The 22051-nt window shown below is 46.2% G+C and overlaps 1 protein-coding gene across 2 annotated transcripts in view; it reads left to right on the forward strand.

Moving 5' to 3' along the window:
* BRINP2 (BMP/retinoic acid inducible neural specific 2) overlaps positions 1–22051 on the forward strand; it is a 500040-nt gene that overhangs the window by 454471 nt on the left and 23518 nt on the right. For both annotated transcript variants that reach the window (XM_068239642.1, XM_068239643.1), the window contains one exon: positions 12840–13062. In XM_068239642.1, coding sequence (XP_068095743.1) covers positions 12840–13062 — 223 coding nt within the window. The remainder of the gene's footprint in view (positions 1–12839; positions 13063–22051) is intronic.

Below are 22051 nucleotides of genomic sequence, written 5' to 3' on the forward strand. Positions count from 1 at the left end.
TATATAGCAGTTTTTTTTCTAAGAATTATTTTGCCTGGAAAACTGAATTGCCTCTTTTTGGCTTCAATGTCCTGCTGCATCTTCTGAAAATGTAATTTACATGATTAGCCTGAGGTGGCACACAAAAGGCAGCTCATGCATGAAACCGGCATGCCTGCTGAGAACTACAGACGCCAGCACCAAAAGAGAGTGCTGAGTGGCTTCTGCAGAATTCTGGACGTTGCCTGCAGCGTTGGCTGGCTGTGAAGCCGTGGGACTCATTCATCTTATTCCATTCTGTGATCGATCCCCATCAGGAGAGACAAGCTGATCGTGGCCCTGAGCTGCAAAACATACTGTATGACAAGATTTCACTTATCAAAACACATTTATAAAGAGAGATATCAAATATTGCTTCTGTGAGATTTTAACTAACCAGATCTGTACTGTTTATAATGGAATGGAAATTATCTTGAGCTAATGAGTCATTTCTGAAAACTCATCTAATGCGTTCAACATTACCACAGGTACTTTAAGTACAGATGTCAAAAAAATGATCCTTGTTAAATGGAAAAGTTTGTTGTTAATCAGATGCATTGCTTCAGCGGTTAACAACCATATTTGGCTGTGTGTACGAGTAGACGAATGGGAGATGAAACAAATGAAGTTAATGCAGTTGACATACTAGTCTTAATATGGACATACGAGCTGGTTCTTTTTTCCCAGGCTTTGCTGCCTCGGCAAACTGAATGTTACAAAATGAAAGCTGCTACTTGATTGTTTGCTATGTGCTCCACTCCCATTATCCTTTGCTGAAGTGTGAAGTGTGAAACTGGAAATGCATACCAATCAATCATGTCTGTATGCTTTTTTACTTGTGAAAGTGCCTACTAATGATACAGTCTTGGAAAACCATAAAAATGGGGCCAACACAAGAATAACATTTGCTAAAAGCTGTTTAAAAGCAGAAGTGCTTGGCTAGTTCCTGGACATATTGCATTTGCTCTGATATCTACCTGATGAAGCAGGATTATACCTGTGAAACGCATTGCATTGTGGAGCATTCAAATAAAGCAAATTGTTGACCAAATTCTACAGAATCTTGTCTACTTTTGGGGAGGTAAGTCCACCACTACATCCCTTTTTAAATGGCTTTTAATAATTGTTTTCTTGTGTTGGCACCTCTGTTCAAATTTACAGTGTATGTTTCTAGTCCTCCCTTGGTGGAGGAGGGTCATCTCCTACTTTTTCTCTCTACAGAGAGTGACTTCTTAACTTGAGTGGGCTCAGGTTTAATCTCCCCACCTGCCTTATCAGTGGTAACCCTTGTTTGTGAGTATCATTTATCCTCCTTAAACGTTTACTCATTAAGTCAAACATACTACACTATTGTGGGCTCTCGGTTTCTCCATTTTCTTTTGTACAATGATGCAATCTTGATTGTACAATGTCACTAAGTCTATGTAATAGAACAGTTAACTCATTGAATATACCGTACCTTGTACAGATACTTTATGTAGTCCCTCATATTACATAGATGTGACATGAAATATTTTATCATTAGTGGGCACTTTTAGGCTACCTAGAATGTGAAAGAGTGCAAGTCTGGGTTTAAAGTACTATAGTTGGGGTTTAAACTTTAAGTACTGTAAACCGCAACTGAATCTCAATTCTTAAAAAAATAATTCTACTAGCCCTTGGGTGGTGCTGAAATGCCTGATATACAGGACCTTTCCAAGGTACAGGAGCAGCTTCCCCATAGGTAAGTTATTGCTCTCACCCAACCCCCAGCTCAGCTCTCCAATGACACGCTATTACGAACCTACATTATGGTGAGGTTCATTTTAAAAAAAAAATCATGTTCATTTTGCTTTAAGATGTACAAAATTTTTATTTTTTAGCAAAAATTAAGACTGAATAGGGACAAGGTTTTTTTGTACTTTTTCAATCTAGGTAAAAAAAACAAACCATTTTGCTTATCTCAGAATTACATTTCAACTGTTCATTTAGTCATTAATTAAAAAAACAGCATGGCCAATCCTTCTGAACTCCTCATCCCCTCTGTAAACATATTTTGCTTGTTCCAACAAGCATTAACCACCCTGGCGTTCTATTAATTGCACCAGGGTGGCGGCGCAGCGGTATCTTTATTTATTTTTTGTTAAATCATGTAGCTAGCCCAGCGCAGCCCCCCCGCCCCTTCCGATTGCCTCCGGTGATCAGAGCAAACAGGAAATCCCGTTCAGAACGGGATTTCCTGTTTGGCTTCCCCCGTCGCCCTGGCGATGATCGTGATGATGTCACCGATGTCATGACGTCAGAGGGAGTCCCGATCCACCACTCAGCGCTGCCTGGCACTGATTGGCCAGGCTACGCAGGGGTCTCGGGGGGGGGGGGGGGGGGGGAAGTGGCGTGTTACACGTCGGGTAGCGGCGGAAGTACATAGCACGCAGCTAGCAAAAAAAAAATTAAGAAAATTGACCCAGTAGGGCCTGAGAAATCCACCGCGGTGGTAATGGACAAGCTGAGCTCGTCATTACCGCCAAGGTGGTTTTAACAATAACAGCCCATGTGCTACTTATCATTGGGGAAACTATGAAACACTTGGGGGAAATCATCTCCCACCTTGCAAAAATCCAATTTTAATCACTCCATAACAGGGTAGTAACTAGAATTCACTGTGCCCCTCTGCGAAGCTTTGGACCCCCCCCCCCCCCCCCGCTGCTTGAGAACCAACGTTATTCAATTGGCTACTGCACACTTCAGTGTGTTTTCCCCATGAAGATAAAAACTGACAGCAGTGAAGCAATGCATATGTGGGTCTGTCATGATTTGATAAAGGACCGAGGACGGCCCGAAACGCCTGTGCGTCATTGTATGGTGCACAACCACATGTGGACTTTTAACATGTTGTAACGTTTTAAAGAAGATTGATAAATAAAAGTATTTTAGATGGTGCGAATCTGATGGAGTAATTGACAGACAACTTGTGACTCCAGAGGCGATTGCAGCACATCAAATTACCATTGGTGCAGTGACAATTACGAATTTATACACAGAAAACTGACAGACAAGTGTGCTCCTAGCCTCAGCTTATTACACTAACTCTGTCCATCTCTGATAGAGCAGAACCGGCTCTACAGACCTCTCCAGCATCACTACAGTACACAGCACTTGGGGAGGGATAGAGGGGTTGGGGGCTGGGCTCTGTACACAAGGGCCTGCCGCACACTGAATAGGGACTGTCTACAAATCTGTGTCTGCAAAACTTTGTATGATTCCTTATCAGTGGCTGAGCATATGCAGTCATTAAAACAATTGTGCAGAGAGCAGAAAGCTTTTTCTCTCCGTGCCCTTAGTTGTCAGTCTCTCAGGACAGGGAAAAGTACCTTCTCCACCACGGGGCCACCTGCTGCTTCTGGGCCCCCCTGCAGATGCATCCCTTAAAGGGGCTATTGCTACGCCCTTGCTTCAGAACTGGACGTCTTTGACCCCTTAAGGACCAAAGTTTTACCTGTGTAGATAGACGTGATTATTGTGGATGGCTCACAGTAATCAAGAGATCAAGAGTGGGCTGCAGCAACAGAACAACTGTGCAATTCGCAAACCCGCAGGAGCAACAAAACTGTGTGGCGTGGCTGATTGAAAATCTATGCGCTGGCAGGGATAGCAGCACCCAACAAGGCATAGATTTTTGGCAAACTCTGGAAGAACTTAAAGCACACCAGAAAGTGAGAAGGTTACGGAACTCAAATCCCTTTAGCCATAGACCCTGAACAAGCATTGCAGAGCAGATGTTTCTGACTCAAGTCTCCCTTTCTACCCCTTCCTTCTGAAGTTTGTTTCTTTCTATAATTTTCTGCCTGGCATTCTTCTGGACTGAGGTTCTCACCCCCTCCCTTTTGAAGCTTCTTTCTTCCTCTCTCCCTCTGCCCGCCTTTCCTCTAGACTTAGGCTGGTCCTCTCAGCAGTTGCAGGAGCACACTGTCTGCGTGTGTGCTGCTGCTGGCTCACCTCCGTCTCCTCCCCTTCTAGAGCTGTCGGCTCTACCTATGCTTTTTCTGTGGGTTGCACGCTCCAGAATAAAGAGAGGCTGATGCTGCACGGCCTGCACAGGAAGATGTATGTCCGCCACTGGCTGTACAGTGTGTGAGTACATACTTCCATGTTTGCCGTGGTGCCGACCTCTATTGGCTGATGCCCTGTAACACATGCAACACCTTGCTGCATCTAAGAACCGACCCTGCACACAAGTTCATTTTTCTTACTCTTTGAATTGAATGAGGCCCAAGATCTGTTGGGCTTTAGTGATGGGAATATTTTACAGATCTGCACAGCAAACACAATATTTCTAGTAATATAAAAGAAAGAGTTCACAAAGATGAAATGTTTTCTAATATAAATACATGAATGGAAAGCCAAAATTAATACAATTTATGTGATTTGCATTAATGATCTGTGTGAAAAGCAGACTGGAATAGGTGAATTGATACGCAACCGACTTATAGAACTTGAATCTACAGGTAAAAACCACCGCTCAGTTTCTTAATAACAGCTACTGTGGGTTGTATAGTGTAGTGTCTCAACATGCAGTGAATCTACCCCAGGAGGTACTTATGTTGGACTCAGGGGGTACTTGAACTTGTCACAGTCAATTCTTTAAAGTACATTTTGAGATTAAAATTCATAAAGCATTTATAAACAAACCTGAATAAGTATTGTAAGCTAATTAAAAGCATAAAGGAATGTTTGTAAAACCTTAATACAGTTATAGATTATAGGCTTGATTCACTAACCGGCGCTAAGTGATAGCGCCGGAGTGAACAGCCGCTTAGTGCCCCATAAATAGCTTTGTGGGCACTAATAGTCCTGCAAAGCTACATCGCGCACAAGGCCACCCACATCGCACGGCGGGACAGTAACAGTGCGCGATAACGTCTGCTGCCTTGTAAACGTCGCACCCGATGCAACAAAAACGGTGCATCAGGTGCCCCAGAAGCGGCGCATCGATGTGCTATTTCTGGGGCACCTGATGCGCCATTTTTGTCGCACCGGGTGCAACGTTTACAAGTCAGCGACTGCAACGTTATTGTCGCACTGCGCACTATTACTGTCCCGCCGTTGTGGGTGGTCCTGTGGGCGCAAACCACCTAACACTGTGGTTTGCACCCACTGACTGTTAAGGCCTCCTAACCGGCTTAGCGCCGAGGCCTATGTCTCGGCTATATGTATCAAGGTTGAAGCAGGGCGCATAACCCAATCGGTAAATCAGGCGCTGCCATAAACCACAATGCCATTCGCGGCTATAGCAGTGTGGACTGAGTAATTTGGGCACTGAGGCTCGGCTATTGTCAGAATTTCTGGAAAGGCCACAAAGGACTGGGCCTTGAGCGGCTGCAGCACGAGGGGGCACCAGGACATGAAAGAGGAGTTGCTACAAATGAAAGAGGAGGCTTCAAATAGGGAGCAACACATGAAAAAGGGAAACTGATGCTCAAGGGAGCTGTTCATGAAAGAAATGGTCTGCAGTACACGGATGTTACACATGGAAGAGGGGGCTACACATGGCATGGGAGGGGCACTACTGCGCAAGGGGAACCACAACATACTTTGTCTAGGTGCACAAAAAGTATAAATCCAGCCTTGGCTATTGTGCAGCTGAACTCAGTTACTGGTGGAGGCAGAGGTGGGAGCCATTTAATGTGTTCTATCATGTAGCCAAACTCCAAATACTAGCGGAGATAGCGGCAGTTGGATTAGTAATTGTGCATGGGGTTCTTTGGGTGCCAGGGTGCGGCAAGCATACAGCTGAACCTTGGGTACTGACGAAGACAGCGACGAGGTGAGTACCCAAACTTTGTCTCTTAGTGTGGCCGAACACCGGATAGTGGTGGGGGTGAGTAATCAAGCACCCCAAATTTGTCTATTGTTTAGCTGAACATGGGATAGTGGTGGGGGTAAGTAATCAGGTGCTGCGGCTTGGCTATCATGTAGCTCAAGCCTAGATTGGCTTCGGCACAGCACTTGTTATCGGCTTAGTTAGTGTTAGTCGTAAGTGGGGTGGGGGGATTAGTTTTATTGTAGGGAAGCCAATATTGGAATACCGGCAACAGTACAGATCTACTATTGGCTGTAGTTATCGGCATGATCTTCTGCCTAAATCACAGAGCCCCCTTTTTAAATGTACGTCACCAAGATGCACTTGAGATTATGTATCTCACAGCAGGGGCTCTTTGCAAACACTGTCTTTCATAAAGACTCAGAGGTATAGGCTACACAAATATTGAGAAATAGTGTCCAGGGCAAACAGGAATTTATGTTAGGCATTTGAATTTCTAGTTCCTTATCAGCTGATCGGTTACAGGCCTTATCTCTGATAAATAGGGGCCACTGTGCCTTAGTGTACACGTTTACCCCTTATGCAGAGTTTGTGTTTTGGTTGGAGTCCTCTTGGGATAGTCCATCTCCTGCAGAGTTCCTTGCTGCTCAGCAAAAGAGTCCAGAGCATCTGACAGGTTCTGCATGTAGCATCTGTCCCGTTAATAATGTGAAAGATGTCGCCATGGCAACAGCAGCATGCTCAAATCGTTGGGATACTGAGGAGACAGCTGACAGCTCCAGTTCCAGAGGCCTCGGACTAATAGACATGTCGGTGCTGCACGGGACACTAGGAATAAAATAAGTGGCTAAAAACTATCGCTTAGCATATCTTCCCATCTGCCCGAAGTGATGGTGAAGGTGACCGGCCTATATCCTGGGGAAAGCTTATTTAAACACTCACAGTAGGACAATTTACCATGTCGTCCCTCAGGGTTATCTTCTTACTCGAAATGTGTCTACGGCCTTATTAGAAAATATCATAAGAGTGCAAAGTTCAGGTAGATGTAGACACTGACTATACTGATACTGTCTTGTAATGTGCTGAGAATATTAATGCTACATGCAAGTCAAGGTGAAATATTAATATTGGCATAAACATTCTGTCACGTTTGTGATTTGTTCACTGTGTAGAGGGGGAGGCTGCAGTAGCATGAGCACACCGGTTGCATACACAGCAGAGTCGGTACCTCCGGCTATTACGGTGATGATTAGTGATGGTTTATATAGTGCATGGTTGCGTAATGGCTAGCTCTCTCGCCTTGCAACGCTGGATCCCCGGTTTGAATCCCAGCCAGGACACTTTTTGCACAGAGTTTGTATGTTCTCCCCATGTCTGCGGCGGTTTCCTCCGGGCACTCTGGTTTCCTCCCACTTCACCAAAAACATACAATTAAGTTCATAGGCTTCCTCCGTAAATAGGCCCTAGTCTACAATACATAAACTACACAATACATACATAGACCTATGACTATGGTAGGGATTAGATTGTGAGCCCCTCTGAGGGACAGTTAGTGACATGACTATATATTCTGTACAGCGCTGTGGAAGAGGTCAGCACTGCGGAAGATGTCAGCATTATAGAAATACTAAATGATAATAATAATATAGTACCATCTAAGGATGAGCAAGCATGAAATGTGAAATTGTTTCCACTTGTTTCCAAGGAGGGGCAATGGCAGAGAGAGTTAGTTTACCTGGATGGTGTCCTCTTGCCTTGGTGGCGCTCATTTCTCATCCAGGGCAGTTTCTAGACCTTATAGCATCTAGAATAAGGGTGTAAAAATACCCAACCCTGGCAGACTCAAGTCCACTGTTGCGAGGAAATAGCCAGAGGTGCCCCCAGTATTGGTAGCCAGATGTCCCCTCACAATAATTATTGAGCACAATACAACTCCAGATGATTCCTGCAGCATAAATAGCCAGATGTTGAACCCCCCCAGTATAGATAGCAGGATGTTTCCTCACAATAGGCAGCCACATGACCCCTGCAATATAGGTAGCTAGATTGTAGCCCCCCCCCCCAGTATAGGCAGCCAGATGACCTCCGCAGTATAGGTAGCTGGATGTAGCCTCCTCCGCCAGTATAGGCAGCCAGATGACCTCTGCAGTGTAGTAAGCTAGATTTTGTCCCCCCCTCCAGTATAAGCAGCCAGATGACCTCCACAGTATAGGTAGCTGGATGCAGCCCCCTCCTCCTGTATAGGCAGCCAGATGACCCCCATAATATAGGTAGCTGGATGTAGCCCCCTCTCCAATATAGCTTTCCTGGTGGTGTTAGTGGCCTCCCCCTCCTGTGCTCCCTCAGCTCAGTCTATGTAAAGTATCAAGCATCAGTAGCAGTGCTTCTCTATCCTCCTCCAGCATTGTGTATACATCCTCTCACCGCTCACCTCTGACTCATGATGTGAGAAGATCAAGATGCTGGGCACTAGAGCAAAAGGTGAGTGGTGAGTGCTGAAGGCGCATGGCCAAAAGAGATGAGAGAAGCACTGCTACTGATGCGTCCCATGCTGCACCCCCATATGCTGAGCCCAGGATCAGATGTCCCCCTTTCTCCATCTGCGACCATGCTGCTGCCCCTTATGGCACTGCACTGCACACAGGGACCTGCCTTGCTCGCCCCTAGAAATGGACCTAGACCTATCCTCCTGACACTTCCTGCTACCACAAATACATGTCCCAAAACTGTGCTTACTCATCACTAATGCCATCATCTTACGTAGTACTGCACAGAGTAGGAAACAAACATGGGTACATACAAATACAGAACTGGTAAACACAATTGTTACAGTGACAGAAATATATTGTGATTATAAAAAATGTACAAAAAAAGTACGAGAAACGAAATGGAGAAATCCCTTCTCTTGCAAGCTGTTTACAGTGTTGGTGCATTTCTCAATGATATTCAACAAGAAGCATAGCTTGTACAGAGGCTGAAAATAAGTAAGGTTAGATCATATTCTTGACTGAAAAGGGAAGTTTTGAGGGTGCAATTAAAGTGTTGAAGAGATGTGTTTTGGGGAATTCCAGAGAAAGGGAGAGGCTCATGAGAAGTCCTGTATGTATGAATTTAGGGAGGTGATTCTTGAGATGGACAAAAGAAGACCATGAGCATAGCAGAAACTGCAGTTGGAATGGTATCTGGAAACTAGTGAGGAGTTCTATGGGGAGATTGTTGAAAGCTTTTTAGGTTAGAGATTGAAGTAGATCCTTTGGTTAATCGGCAAGCAATTAAAATGGATGGAAGCAGTTGACGAGTGAGAAAAGTGGTTGAGTTGAGCAGCCGAGATCAGTATACACTGGGGGAAAAGATGTCTGCATACAACAGTAGGAGAGATAAGTCATGCATTAAAGTGTGATTGTAGGGGAGAAATTCCCTCCACCGAACTGTTGACAAGCCCCCAATGGGGTACATGCTACTGTACATGAGCGAGCAAAGACCCAATTTGGTTTGTTTTCTTTCCACCAAAGTCCAGCCCGAGTTACTGTGCAGGGGCAGTGTGGCAGTTATGGATTTTGCCTTTTTTCTTGAAATTCAAGCTTATCTTTACCGGTGTTTACCTAAATATATGGCCACAGCAGCCATGTTATCGGTGTTGGAATATACAGTGGGATGCGAAAGTTTGGGCAACCTTGTTAATTGTCATGATTTTCCTGTTTAAATCGTTGGTTGTTACGATAATAAAATGTCAGTTAAATATATCATACAGGAGACACACACAGTAATACTTGAGAAGTGAAATTAAGTTTATTGGATTTACAGAAAGTGTGCAATAATTGTTTTAACAAAATTAGGCAGGTGCATAAATTTGGGCACCACAAAAAAAGAAATTAAATCAATATTTAGTAGATACTCCTTTTGCAAAAACGAATGCTTCCTGTAGGTTCCAAGGAAAGTCTGGATTCTGGTTGAAGGTATTTTGGACCATTCCTCTGGTCTCTAGTCCATTCAGGTTTGATGGCTTCCAAGCATGGACAGCTCTCTTTAACTCAAACCACAGATTTTCAATTATATTCAGGTCTGGGGACTGAGATGGCCATTCCAGAACGTTGTACTTGTTCCTCTGCATGAATGTGAATTTTGAGCAGTGTTTAGCTTCAGCTTCAGCTTTGTCACTGATTCCTGGACATTGGTCTCCAGAATCTGCTGATACGGAGTGGAATCTATGCGCCCATCAACTTTGACAAGATTCCTAGTCCCTGCACTGGCCACACAGCCCCACAACATGATGGAACCACCACTATATTTTACTGTAAGTAGCAGGTGTTTTTTTTGGAATGCTGTGGAATAACTGAATTTTAGTTTCATCAGTCCACAGCACCTTATTCCAAAAGGAAGCTGGCTTGTCCAAACGTGTTTTAGCATACCTCAAGCGGCTCTGTTTGTGATGTAGGCAGAGAAAAGGCTTCCTCTGCATACAGCATCTCCTTGTGTAAAGTGCGCCGAATGGTTGAACGATGCACAGTGACTCCATCTGCAGCAAGATGATGTTGTAGGTCTTTGGTGCTGGTCTGTGGGTTGACTCTGACTGTTCTCACGATTTGTCGCTTCTGTCTATCTGAGATTTTATTTGGTCTGCCACTTCGAGCCTTAACTTGAACTGAGCCTGTGGTCTTCCATTTCCTCAAAATGTTCCTAACTGTGGAAACAGACAGCTGAAATGTCTGAGACAGCTTTCTGTATCCTTCCCCTAAACCATGATGGTGGAGTCTTTTTCTTCAGGTCGTTTGAGAGTTGTTTTATCGTAGCAACCAACGATTTCTACAGGAAAATCATGACGATTAACAAGGTTGGCCAAACTTTTGCATCCCACTGTATTTCGAGCATGTCAACAGGGACTTGCAAATGATTTTAAAGAGTAATTTTAACCACACAGAAGCATTAAGGAAAGTTTTAGGGCATCATTCATTTAGAGATCAGTACAGACTGCAGCTTACTTTCTATCAATTCAAACACAGTGTAGTAACGTATACAGTGCATACGGCAGCTGGCACACTTGTACGTGAAATGGTGTAAAATAAATCATTCAGGTGCATTTTATTATTGAGCAAGACCTCAGTTGAAGTTTTTTTTGAAGCATACAGTGCGTACGTACAAAAAGGGCGCCTGGACAAAAAGGGCGCGGGGTGTAAACTCTAAATAATAATTAATCATTAATAGGGTTTATAAATATAGTGTGCTATATTTCGTTTACAAATAATGTTTAACAAAATTATAAATCATTAAATAATGTTTATGAAATCGGAAATTGTGAAAACGTTAATCTTCCCTGTTTCAAAAGTTAAACTTATAATTACGTTTATAAAAAACCAATAATATATGTTTAATTGTTATAATTGTATATTATTGTGAATAACCGTCATTTATGGTTTGTTCTTATAATAAAATCTGAAAATATTGTTTATAAAGATGATATAAATATAACTACGTTCGTAATAAGTGTTGTAATACATTAGTAATTATTACTAAAATTTTACTAAAACTATACCTAAGCCTACTCTTACACAGAACCCTACCTGTACCTATCCCTAACCCCTAGACTCCCCTGTTGGTGCCTAAACCTAAGACCCCCCTATTGGTGCCTAAACCTAAGACCCCCCTGTTGGTGCCTAAACCTAAGACCCCCCTGTTGGTGCCTAAACCTAAGACCCCCTGTTGGTGCCTAAACCTAAGACCCCCCTGTTGGTGCCTAAGTAACCCTCCCTGTACCTACCCCTAACCCCTAGACCCCCCTCTTGGTGCCTAAACCTAAGACCCCCCTGTTGGTGCCTAAACCTAAGACCCCCCTGTTGGTGCCTAAACCTAAGACCCCCCTGTTAATGCCTAAACCTAAGACCCCCCTGTTGGTGCCTAAACCTAAGACCCCCCTGTTGGTGCCTAAACCTAAGACCCCCCCCTGTTGTTGCCTAAGTACCCCTCCCTGTACCTACCCCTAACCCCTAGAACCCCCTATTGGTGCCTAAACCTAAGACCCCCCTGTTGGTGCCTAAACCTAAGACCCCCCTTTATTATGTGGATAATAATGTTTTACTAATTGTGGATTCAAAAAATATTTAGCAATTTACGTTACGTACTGATCGCTTTATTTTGTGAATAATAATGTTTTACAAACAGTAAGGGATAAAACTTTAAATAATGTTTTAATTATTTAAATAAGATAAATATGTTTAGTATTTTCATAAACGTTATTCGGCACGGGTGCATTTTATAAACGTAAATCACCACAAGTTCAGTTATAAATCATTAAACATCGCCGGGCGCCGTTTGTAAACTTTATTTAGCTCCTGGCGCCGTTTATAAACTTTATTTAGCTCCGGCGCCCTTTTTTCCTACTCGGCGCCCATTAAACGCTATTTATTATGGGAGTGAATGGCGGCGCCCTTTTTGTCCACTAGCGGCATGCGCCCTTTTTTCCCAGCGCATACAGTAGCTAAGAATAAGTACAAAAACAGTTCAGGGCAAAGTCTAATATTGCTGTGCTGTGGTTGGAAACTATGCCTGTCACCAAGAAATCAATAGGATTTGTTAACACACAGGAGCAGTAATGGCTGTTTTACATGTCTCTCAGGACACCTGTAGCAACTCATATCCGAACTCTGGCTTCCTTCATCCTGGCACAAGTCCCCAAGTAACCGGCGCAGTGCATTATGGGAAGTAATGATGGCCCTCTGGGCATCACTAGGGTAACCTAAAGACGGCTAAACACCACCACCCAGCAACTTCCCCCTCTTCAATAACAAATTCCATTTATTATGGGGCAATATGAGCACAGGACAACAACTTTGAGATTTCAAATACACTGGGGAGTTTGGTTTATAAAATGCACCTGGTGCTGTTTTAGGCAGGTGACAGACGTAATAAAAATACACAAAACTGAGCCCAGTAATATCATGCATCAGCTGAAAGTGAAGTAAATAAACCATTGATACGCTCTGTGTTCTGATGTTTTCGGTTTTTTTTTGTTTGCTATTCTTTGCAGTGGAATTTCGGACATTCATGAAGAATCTGCCTACAGATCGTTTCCTCAACATCACAACCATTTCCAGACTGTGGAACGCAGACCTTCACCTCACACGGCGCTACGAGCAGCTAAGGGTGGGCTTCAAACAACTATTGACCAAATCGCAGCGGCAGATGCGCCGTCTGATTAACCTGAGTAAACACTGCCTACGTCAGCCTCAGTACACGTTACTGAGAGAGAGGTGAGAAAAGCTTATATTATTACATGGGGTGGACGAGCAGTTGTGTTCAGTTGGTTAGGCAGCATGCAGAGTTTTAGTTATGTGCAAAATGCAGTCATCATGGCAACAGTACAGATCAACAATTCATGTTCTGCTGATCTTATGACGAAATGCGGAAATGTGTAGGTTGTGCGTAGACCTGGTACATTGTCCAGTGTTTCCTATATCCAGCATTATTAAAGAAAACCTATGGTGAGAGTATCATGGAGACAGCCATGTTTATTTAATTGAAAAAAAAAATAAAATTGCATGGCTGTAATGCTGATTTTTGGGCTTCAGTAATCACATACCTGCAGGGCCAGATTTGGATAATTTACCGCCCAAGGCCCCCCAGGCTCCTCCAACCACCTTGTCCTGTGTGCTCCCCCTGTCCTGTTTGTTGCCCTGGTCCTGTGCTCCTGTTTTGTGCTCCTCTAATTCTTTGTACTTAACTGGTCCTGTGCTGTGTTTGGGTGGAGCACAGCACAGGATGGGGGGAGCACAGGGCTCCACTGCTTGCCCCGTGGAAGCAGGGTAGCTGCAGACTGTGTTGGTGACTGCTGTGATTTACATGCCTGGCAGCTAAACTACCTTAGTGTGCCAGCCCTCTGCCCATACCTTGATCGCTGGTGCCCTAGGCCATGGCTTTTGTGGCCTTGTTTCAAATCAGGCCATGCACACCTGGATCAAGCATGCGTGTAAAGACTCGTGCTACAGCGTTATGATGCTCTGCAAATCAACCTGTATGACCAGCAGTGGTGCTCAGCAGAGCTCGAATATTCGAGTAGCTCGAATATTCGAGCTCTTTTCCAGCTATTCGAGCTCGGTATTCGAGCTCCGAATAGCTGTAGCTATTCGAATGGGCTATTCGAGTACACTCGAATAGCCCATTCACTATTCGAGCTATTCGAGCAAAACGGCGCTATTCGAGCTCGGTACCGAGCTCGAATAGCGTCATAGCCCAGATTGATGTCCTTAGAGCCAATCAGAGGGCTCCCAGGCCCTCTGACGGCAGCCAATCACAGAGGGGGACCCTGGCCAGCCCCTACCCTATAAATAGCGGCCGCCATGTTAGGTTTCTCCGTGCTTGCCTGAGACTTGTACAGGGAGAGAGTTGCTCCTTTGTGCTTTGGCTTAGCAAGAGCTCTATTGTGGTCATTTACCTAGCGTTTTTGCTCACATACACCTCCTATACACACCTATATTGTTGTTAGTTAGTTAGACATTGTATTTTAGTTAGTAGCTTTTGTGTTACATAGAGACAGGCCAGCTGCTGCAGGCTTACAGCTTTAGGCCTCAGGGCCTTGCCTGTGTGGGCAGCTGTCCTCCTGTCCTCTGTTTATTTCTCTCTATTCTATACCAGTATTTCTGCTGTCCTTTACTACTGATTGTATTAGTATTGTAGTTATATACTGTAACTGTACTAGGACACTCACTGTCACTGTTCATAGGCTACTAGCTGCTCCTGCGTGTGTGCACTCACTTTCTGTGTACACACTACACACACTCTATTTCCTTCTGATAACTGATTGATTATTGTAATTGATTATTGTAATTAGTTAGTTGTACTTACTGTTACTACTTACTGTACTAGGAGTCTAGGACACTCAGTCACTGTTCATAGGCTACTAGCTCCTGCGTGTGTGCACTCACTGTCTGTGTACACACTACACTCACTCTATTTCCTTCTGATAACTGATTGATTATTGTAATTAGTTAGTTGTACTTACTGTTACTACTTACTGTACTAGGAGTCTAGGACACTCAGTCACTGTTCATAGGCTACTAGCTCCTGCGTGTGTGCACTCACTGTCTGTGTACACACACTACACACACTCTATTATCTTCTGATAACTGATTGATTATTGTAATTAGTTAGTTGTTTGTACTTACTGTTACTACTTACTCTTACTGTACTAGGAGTCTAGGACACTCAGTCACTGTTCATAGGCTACTAGCTCCTGCGTGTGTGCACTCACTGTCTGTGTACACACACTACACACACTCTATTTCCTTCTGATAACTGATTGATTATTGTAATTAGTTAGTTGTACTTACTGTTACTACTTACTCTTACTGTACTAGGAGTCTAGGACACTCAGTCACTGTTCATAGTCTACTAGCTCCTGCGTGTGTGCACTCATTGTCTGTGTACACACACTACACACACTCTATTTCCTTCTGATAACTGATTGCTTATTGTAATTAGTTAGTTGTACTTACTGTTACTACTTACTCTTACTGTACTAGGAGTCTAGGACACTCAGTCACTGTTCATAGTCTACTAGCTCCTGCGTGTGTGCACTCACTGTCTGTGTACACACACTACACACACTCTATTTCCTTCTGATAACTGATTGATTATTGTAATTAGTTAGTTGTTTGTACTTACTGTTACTACTTACTCTTACTGTACTAGGAGTCTAGGACACTCAGTCACTGTTCATAGGCTACTAGCTCCTGCGTGTGTGCACTCACTGTCTGTGTACACACACTACACACACTCTATTTCCTTCTGATAACTGATTGCTTATTGTAATTAGTTAGTTGTACTTACTGTTACTACTTACTCTTACTGTACTAGGAGTCTAGGACACTCAGTCACTGTTCATAGTCTACTAGCTCCTGCGTGTGTGCACTCACTGTCTGTGTACACACACTACACACACTCTATTTCCTTCTGATAACTGATTGATTATTGTAATTAGTTAGTTGTTTGTACTTACTGTTACTACTTACTCTTACTGTACTAGGAGTCTAGGACACTCAGTCACTGTTCATAGGCTACTAGCTCCTGCGTGTGTGCACTCACTGTCTGTGTACACACACTACACACAGTCACACACTCTATTTCCTTCTGATAACTGATTGATTATTGTAATTAGTTAGTTGTACTTACTGTTACTACTTACTCTTACTGTACTAGGAGTCTAGGACACTCAGTCACTGTTCATAGGCTACTAGCTCCTGCGTGTGTGCACTCACTGTCTGTGTACACACACTACACACACTCTATTTCCTTCTGATAACTGATTGATTATTGTAATTAGTTAGTTGTACTTACTGACTGTTACTACTTACTTACTTACTGTACTAGGGACACTCACTCAGTCACTGTTCATAGGCTAGCTCCTGCGCGTGTTTGCGCGTGCGTGCACTCACTGTCTGTAGTGTACACACACTAAATTTACTTGTGATTACTACTGATTATTGTAACTGCTAGTTGTACTTCCTGACTGTTACTACTTACTTACTGTACTAGGGACACTCACTCAGTCACCTCACCCACCAACCCACTCCATTAAAGTACCCCACTTTTCACCCGCCCTTTTAAAAAACTTTTGTCTATACGCCCAAAACATCGAAGATGTCTGGAAGTGGCAGCCAGCGCGGTTTGGGCAAGGGGAAGGGCAGCAAGGGAATCAGGAGGAGAGGGAGCAGCATTGTGGCAGGCCGCGGCCGCGCCACCATGCACAGTTCCGCAGCAGCAGCAGCAGCGTCAGTGGCTAACATTCCTCCCATAGCCACTGGCCGTGGACGCCTTGGGCGCCGCCCAGCAGGAGCATCTGCAACTCACGCTGCAGAGACACAGCAGCAGCAGCGTGTAGCACCTGCTCCGATTTTCCTCCAGCCGGGTCGGAAACGTCCCATTGAGGAAAAGCATGCAGACACTGTGGTGCAACTCATGACGGAGGATGAGCAGCCCGCCATCAGCTCTGCATCCGAGGCCTCCACCCTCACCACCACCACCACCACCACCCCTGTTCACAGCAGCCGCCCAGCAGGGCCTGGGGAGGAGGCCAGTTCACCGTCAGTCGCCGACCTGTCACTCAGCAGTCTTTTTACCCCAGGCACCATCAGGGTATTGTCTGCTGTTGTTGGCGATTTTGAGGAGGAGATGCTGATGGGCACTTTGGGGGATGAGGGATTGGACAGCAAGACTGTGGCGGCAGTCAAGCAGCCCATCCATGCATCAGGAGAGGAGTTTGGGGGGTCATCATCCCAGCAGGACATGTTTCAGGAGGGGGAGGATGATGATGACCCGGTGACAGACAGAGACTGGGCGCCACCACCTCCAGGGGATGTCGTCCTCAGCAGCTCTGAGGAGGAGGAGGAGGATGCGCTTGTGGGCCTTGCAAGGAGGCGCATCATTGCAAGCATTGGCAGCAGTAGGCAGGTCCCACAGCCTGCTGGTGTCTCAGGCTCAGCAGCAGCAGCAGCATCTGCCAGTACCACCACCAGCCGCACCCAAGCCCCCCCCCCAACCACCACAGGGAGACAGGCAGCAGTGCTTCCATGCCGTAGGGGGATGTTTCTGTCACCAATCTGGCGATATTTCACCATGCCCACTGTGTACAGCAAGTACGCCACTTGCAACCACTGTCAGCGGAAGTTGAGCAGAGGTGCAGACCCCTTAAAGTTCAGCACCAGCTCGCTCATCAACCACCTTTCTGCGAAACATTTCCACCAGCATGAGGAGTTCCAGAGGCTGAAGGCATCTGGTGCTGGCAGTGGCACCACACCCATCACTGCACAGCCTTCAGCAGCAGCAGCAGCAGCAACAGCAGCCACCCGCCCTCCTGCTCCTCCAGCAGCACCAGCAGGAGTGCGGAAACGCACTGCTCCTCCCCCCTCTGCAACTCCTGCCGCCGACACTGAGGCCTGTTCTGGCAGCCAGTCCTCAGTGGCCTCCTCCGCTGTGTCTGCTGATTCCCGTGCCAGCAAAAGGCCACGCCAGAGCCTTTTGAGCGAGTCCTTCCAGGGGGTGGTTAGGGCTCTGCCTCCCAGCAGCCGTCGCGTGCGGCAGCTGAACGGCTTGCTGGCACGGGCCATGTGCTCCCAACTCCTGCCGTACACGCTCGTGCAGGAGGGGAGCGACATTCGTGCGCTGCTTGCTTGCGCAGCCCCAGACTGGCAGCTCCCCAGCAGACACTTTTTCTCCCGCAAGGCCATTCCTGCACTGCACCGCTTTGTGATGGCCAATGTGGAGCGAGGGCTGGAGCACGCGGTTGGTGAAAGGGTCCACGTCACCATGGACTCCTGGAGCAGCCGCTTCGGGACAGGCCGCTACCTGTCCTTCACTGTCCACTGGGTCAGCTTGGTGGAAGGGGGTGAGGATGGGAGAGCAGCAGCGGGCACAGCAGCAGCAGCAACACAGTGGGTGGTGCCACCCCGCAGGGTCAGGGGAACTGCAGCAGGTTCCTCCGATCCTCTGCCATCCTCCGGCACACCTGGCCAAACCCCCCGTCTCAGCAGCAGCGTGAAGGCCCGCCACTGCCAAGCGCTGCTGCACTTGGTCAGCCTTGGGAAGACCAAGCTGACGGCAACCCATGTGTTGGCCAAACTCCAGGAGCAGGAGAGGATTTGGCTGACCCCCAGAGGCCTCAGAGTCGGAGAGGTGGTGGCCGACAATGGGGCCAATCTGGTTGCCGCAATAGACAGGGGAAACCTGACCCACATCCCCTGTCTTGCCCACGTGCTGAACCTGGTGGTGCAGAAGTTCTTGCGCACCTACCAGGGGATGGGCGAACTGCTGGAAACGGCAAGGAACGTTGTGCGTCACTTCCGGCGCTCGGCTGCAGCCTGTGCGAGCCTGGAAGACGTGCAAAAGGAGATGGATCTGCCACGCCATCGGCTGATCCTTGACGTTCCGACTCGCTGGAACTCCACCCTGGCGATGTTGGAGCGTCTGGTTGAACAGAAGCACGCTGTCAACCAGTACCTTGCCCTGGCCACTGTTTCCGCCGCTCAGAGAAGGGACAAGACCAGCAACATCCCGTCCATCGTCCCCGATGATGACTGGAGGCACATGCAGCAGGTGTGCTTAGTGCTGGCTCCCTTTCTGCAGGCCACTAACATGGTGAGCAGGGACCATGCTATGGTCTGCGAGTGGGTGCCCCTGGTTTGTCTGCTGAACAGGGCCCTCGATGCTTTGCTGGAACAGGGAGCGGCAGCCTTGGACCAGCAGGAGCGGCAAGCAGCTGCACAGTCCACCTCTGAGGGGGAGGAGGAGGAGGACTTGGTGGAGGTCCCTGACCTTGCTGCTGATGAGGGGGAGCAGCACAGTGCAGCTGAGTTGGTGCGGGGGTGGAGAGAGGATGAGGCTGACGAGGCAGAGGAGGAGGATGAGGACAGCAGCACTGCCGTCGATGTGCCAGCAGACGTGGCCCGCCTCTTCCCAATGGCAGCGCACATGCTGACGTGCCTGCGCAGAGACCCCAGGGTGATCCAGATGAAGCAGAGGGAGGACATCTGGATCAGCATGATGTTGGACCCACGCCTCAAGGGGAAGTTGAGCCAGTTCCTGCCGCCTGCAGGAGGAGACCCAGCGCAACAAATAAGGAGCTTGCAGCAGGCCCTTGTTGAGCGCTTGGAGGAAGCCTTCCCCCAGCCTTCCACCCCCACTGTCCAGCAGCCAGCACAGAGGCAGCAGCAGGTGCCTGCATCCAGCAGCAAGCGCCCCACAGACCTGCTGTCTCTCAGCCACGAGCTCTACAGGACTGTAGAGGCTCCGGCAGCAGTGACTAGAGAGGAGGTGCATGATGCAGCAGCATCCTCCTCCGGTCACAGCCAAGCCCTTACCCGCATTGTGGCTGACTACATGGGGTCCTACAGCGGGCTTGACAGCGATGCCCCTGTTGATCCCATGGAGTATTGGGTCAAGCGCCTGGAGATCTGGAGCGAGCTGGCGCAGTACGCCCTGGAAGTGCTGTCCTGCCCCCCTTCCAGCGTGCTGTCCGAGCGCTGCTTCAGTGCAGCTGGTGGTGTGGTCACCGAGAAACGCTCACGTCTGTCTCACAAGTCTGTGGACAGACTGACGTTTCTCAAGATGAACCAGGCGTGGGTGGAAGGCGAGTTCCTGGCCCCTGTTGTCGGCGAGAGGGGGACATGAACTGGCTAAGAACCATCGTTAATGTGCCTTACCACCCTTTACCACCTCCTGGCTCCTGCTCACTAAGCCAGCCTGGTTCACTTTGACTATTACGTCGCCTGCAGCCACACATTTTACACCTACAGTGGGCTGCTGTGTACTGCCCTTCTGCTGTCTGTCTGTGTTTCCCACTGCCAGGGTACACAGATTTACCTTCTGCTGCCACTCTGCCACCAGCTATTACGTCAAACAATAGCTATATATCTGTGTAATTTGTTTTACAAACAAAACCAAAAAACCATTAAAAAAAAAAAAAAGGTTTAATTTTTCTGAGGTGCCCGGGTTGAAAACTGTGTTGTCCCAGTTGTGTATTGGACATGATGTGGGCTGCACGACCGTTGTCTGGGACCTCCTGTTGTGTTCATTTACGGCCTGGTATCACCGCTAGGTACCAGGGCTATTATGTCACGCTGCCTACCTGCTGCCACACTCACACTACTCCTCCATTCCTCCTGCTGCTGCTGTCTGTCTGTGTTTCCCACTGCCAGGGTACACAGAATTACCTTCTGCTGCCAGTCTGCCACCAGCTATTACGTCAAACAATAGCTGCACACATAATTACTCCTCCATTCCTCCTGCTGCTGCTGCTGTCTGTCTGTCTGTGTTTCCCAACGCCAGGGTACACAGATTTACCTTCTGCTGCCACTCTGCCACCAGCTATTACGTCAAAAAATAGCTATATCTGTGTAATTGGTTGTAAAACCAAAACTACAAAACCATTACAAAAAAAAAGGTTTAATTTTTCTGAGGTGCCCGGGTTGAAAACTGTGTTGTCCCAGTTGTGTATTGGACACAATGTGGGCTGCACGACCGCTGTCTGGGACCTCCTGCCTGCTGTGTTTATTTACAGCCCTGGTATCACCGCTAGGTACCAGGGCTATTATGTCACGCTGCCTGCCTCATTGACTGCCTGCTGCCACACACTCATCCTCCTCCTCCTGCTGCTGAATTTACCTCCTGCTGTCTGTGTGTTTCCACTGCCAGGGAGCACATACAATGGCGCTTCCAACATGCGTGCGCCACCAGCTATTTGTTACGCTCAAAAATAGCTGCATTTCTTTAAAAAAAAAATTTGAAAAGAGAAATAAGTGAAGAAGAAGACGATATAGAAGAAGATGAAGAAGATGAAGAAGAAGAAGAAGAAGAAGAAGAAGAAGAAGAAGAAGAAGAAGAAGAAGAAGAAGAAGAAGAAGAAGATGAAGATGAAGATGAAGAAGAAGATGAAGATGAAGAAGATGAAGAAGAAGAAGATGAAGAAGAAGAAGATGAAGAAGAAGATGAAGAAGAAGAAGATGAAGAAGAAGAAGATGAAGATGATGAAGAAGATGAAGAAGATGAAGAAGAAGAAGATGATGAAGAAGAAGAAGAAGATGAAGATGAAGAAGAAGAAGAAGATGAAAAAGATGAAGAAGAAGATGAAGATGAAGAAGAAGATGAAGAAGATGAAGAAGAAGAAGATGAAGAAGAAGATGAAGAAGATGAAGAAGATGAAGAAGAAGAAGAAGATGAAGAAGATGAAGATGAAAAAGATGAAGAGGATGAAGAAGAAGAAGATGAAGAAGATGAAGAAGAAGATGAAGAAGATGAAGAAGAAGATGAAGAAGATGAAGAAGATGAAGAAAAAGAAGATGAAGAAGAAGATGATGATGAAGAAGATGAAGAAGAAGAAGAAGACAATATAAAAGAAGAAGAAGATATAGAAGAAGATATAGAAGAAGAAGATATAGAAGAAGAAGATATAGAAGAAGAAGAAGAAGAAGATATAGAAGATAAAGAAGAAGAAGAAGAAGAAGTATATACAGTACTGAACAAATTTCTGGACACAACTTCTCTTTTCAACTTTTTTTTTTTAAAGGAACATCCCCACATAATCACTTGCTGTTGTTACTTGGAAAAAAAGAGGTTTCTTGCATCATTCACCCTCAAAACAAGTGTTGGAAGCTATTTAAAGCCATTTCGAATAGTCAGCTCGAATAATGAGCTCGAATACCGACTCGAATAGTGAGCTCGAATTCCGAGGTCGAATCGAATAGTAAAAAT

The sequence above is a fragment of the Hyperolius riggenbachi genome, chromosome 6 (genome assembly GCF_040937935.1).
Source record: "Hyperolius riggenbachi isolate aHypRig1 chromosome 6, aHypRig1.pri, whole genome shotgun sequence".
Lineage (NCBI taxonomy): Eukaryota > Metazoa > Chordata > Amphibia > Anura > Hyperoliidae > Hyperolius > Hyperolius riggenbachi.